Genomic DNA, 2185 nt, shown 5'->3' with positions numbered 1-2185 from the left:
TTTTTAAAAAATGAAAGTGAAATTATACTGTTTCTTCTAACCCTTCCATTCACATAAATACAGCATTACTGATGTATGGCCTTGCTGAGGTGTCTCACATTCTGGTAGCCCCAGCTGCTTTATCAGGAAAAACTTGATGCATTGCCTAGTCAGAAGCTAGGGAACACATTACTCCAAAGTTTTTATAGGGTACTAGGCACATAAAAATAATCTGTTTCAGTCCTTAAATACAAATTGAAATGATAGTGATAAATTATAACATAACCAGGATGTAAATGTAGCATAATTGTAACGACTAACCAGCAACATTGCTTCTGAAACCTGTTGCACATGTTATTGCTTTAAATAAATGAGTCACTGGTGAATTTGAACCTGAGCAAAGAAATGTTTCTGAACTCTGAGCACAATTGACTTCTGCTGGACTCTTTGAAGTTGCTAAGCTAAGTGATTATCAGAAAATTGTATACTGTTCTGAGACAGAGAGACAGCAGAGATGCACTTAAATAATTTTTCTACAGCACACAGTTGGAAAAAAAAAGACGGGGAGAAACAATTCAGATTCCCCTCAGAACTGGGGGTGATAAGAAAATTCAACTTATTGTGGCATTTTACAGGCTTTTAGGAAAGAAGACTGTGACTTTTTTCCTTTTTTCCCCCTTCATTTTTAGACTAAAAGAAGAAAAAAGAGCCCAGCTTAGAGTCTGATTTTTTTCTCTGCAGTTTGATAACATTTTAATGGATCATTATTATAGAAGGCTAACTTAGAACTTAAAGATGAAAGCTACTGGAAACCTGGTGAATAACTGTAATTAGCAGCCCATTTGATTGGGTTTTTTTTCCTTGGTTGCTGGAGAATAAAAAGTAGTTTGTGCTCTTCATTACTCTCAGCCAGACTAAAGAAGAGAACAAACACACAAGCAAGCAGAAAGGTGCCTTTTTTGGCACAGTATTTCATCTCCACACCAGGAGCTTTCAAAAGTAAACAAAAGGAATTTGCTCAACTGGCAAATTTGCCAGCCCTCTTATTTCTAAAAGCATCTAAACACACAAAGTTATATTACATCTTAAATGTTTTTATTTGTATACAAAATGTTATAATTTATCAATAATGTGCAGCAAAGTATAGATACACACATACATACATACACCTCCCCCCAAAACACACACGTACAAACACAACACAAACACAACTTTCCTATTCTCTGTCCTTCAGAAAGGCAACACTGTTTTGGCAGGTCAGCAGCTAGAAATAAGGTGCTATAATTAAGCAGTATTGGAATGTCTTCACTTTACAAATGAGATGTGCAAATTTATATACAAACACTTTTTCTTTTTTTTTTCTTTTTTTTTTTTTTTTGGTATCAGGGACCCAAAACTCCGCACCCCAAACCACTCTCAGAGATACACACATGTATAAAGTGCTAATACTTAAGCATGTTTCCAATGACTTCACAACGTAGTTTGAAGTTGAGAACAGGCACTGTTAATAGTTCAGTGGGTAGATTGTCACTCAGTGTGGTACAACAGAGAGAAAAGTCACTCAGACATCGCTGGGGGACCGGGAGCGAAAGGACACTTTAGCCTGAAAGCAGCCACAGAAGAGCACCCACATGGACCTCTGGATTTCCTGGTTCCTGTAGGCATAAATGATGGGGTTGATCATGGAGTTGTAGGTAGCGGGGAGAAGCGTGGCGTACGTATACACAGACGGGTAGTCAGGATTCCCCACCACACAGTAGATGGCAAAAGGCAGCCAGCTGGCTCCAAAAGTCCCGAGGATGATAGCGAGAGTAGAGACGCCTTTTTTGGTGGCGACGTAGTGCGAGGCAGTCAGAAAGTGCTGCTGGAGGGCGATCTGGTGGGCATGCCTGCAAACGATCTTGCAGATCTCGATGTAGAGATGGAGCATGATGAGGAAAATGAGGAAGAAAGAGGCGGACAGCAGCGTCACGTTGCTCTTGGTCAAGGGTCTGACGACGCTGCAGACGGCGCGATCGTGGAGGCAGTTCCAGCCCAGGCCGGGCAGCAACCCCAGGCAGAGGGAGCCTCCCCGGGCCCCCGCCAGCATGGTGTGGATGCAGAGCACAGTCCTCTCCGAGTAGTAGGTGAGGGCGTTGTAGAGGGAGAGGTAGCGATCGACCGTGATGGCCAGCAAGCTACTCACGGAGGCGGCGAAGGAGGCGAC

General features: G+C 42.3%; 1 protein-coding gene across 1 annotated transcript; it reads right to left on the bottom strand.

Moving 5' to 3' along the window:
* Positions 1-1540: 1540 nt before the first annotated feature.
* LOC104267464 (G-protein coupled receptor 6-like) lies at positions 1541-2179 on the bottom strand (the record flags this gene model as incomplete). Its single annotated transcript, XM_009872768.1, has 1 exon — positions 1541-2179. A coding segment is annotated over one exon (639 nt), but the record flags the coding sequence as incomplete, so codon positions are not given.
* Positions 2180-2185: the final 6 nt, after the last annotated feature.

This window comes from Apaloderma vittatum, unplaced genomic scaffold (genome assembly GCF_000703405.1).
Source record: "Apaloderma vittatum isolate BGI_N311 unplaced genomic scaffold, ASM70340v1 Scaffold31527, whole genome shotgun sequence".
Lineage (NCBI taxonomy): Eukaryota > Metazoa > Chordata > Aves > Trogoniformes > Trogonidae > Apaloderma > Apaloderma vittatum.
Note: the sequence above shows the minus strand (reverse complement) of the source record. Positions and strands in the feature narration are given on the sequence as shown.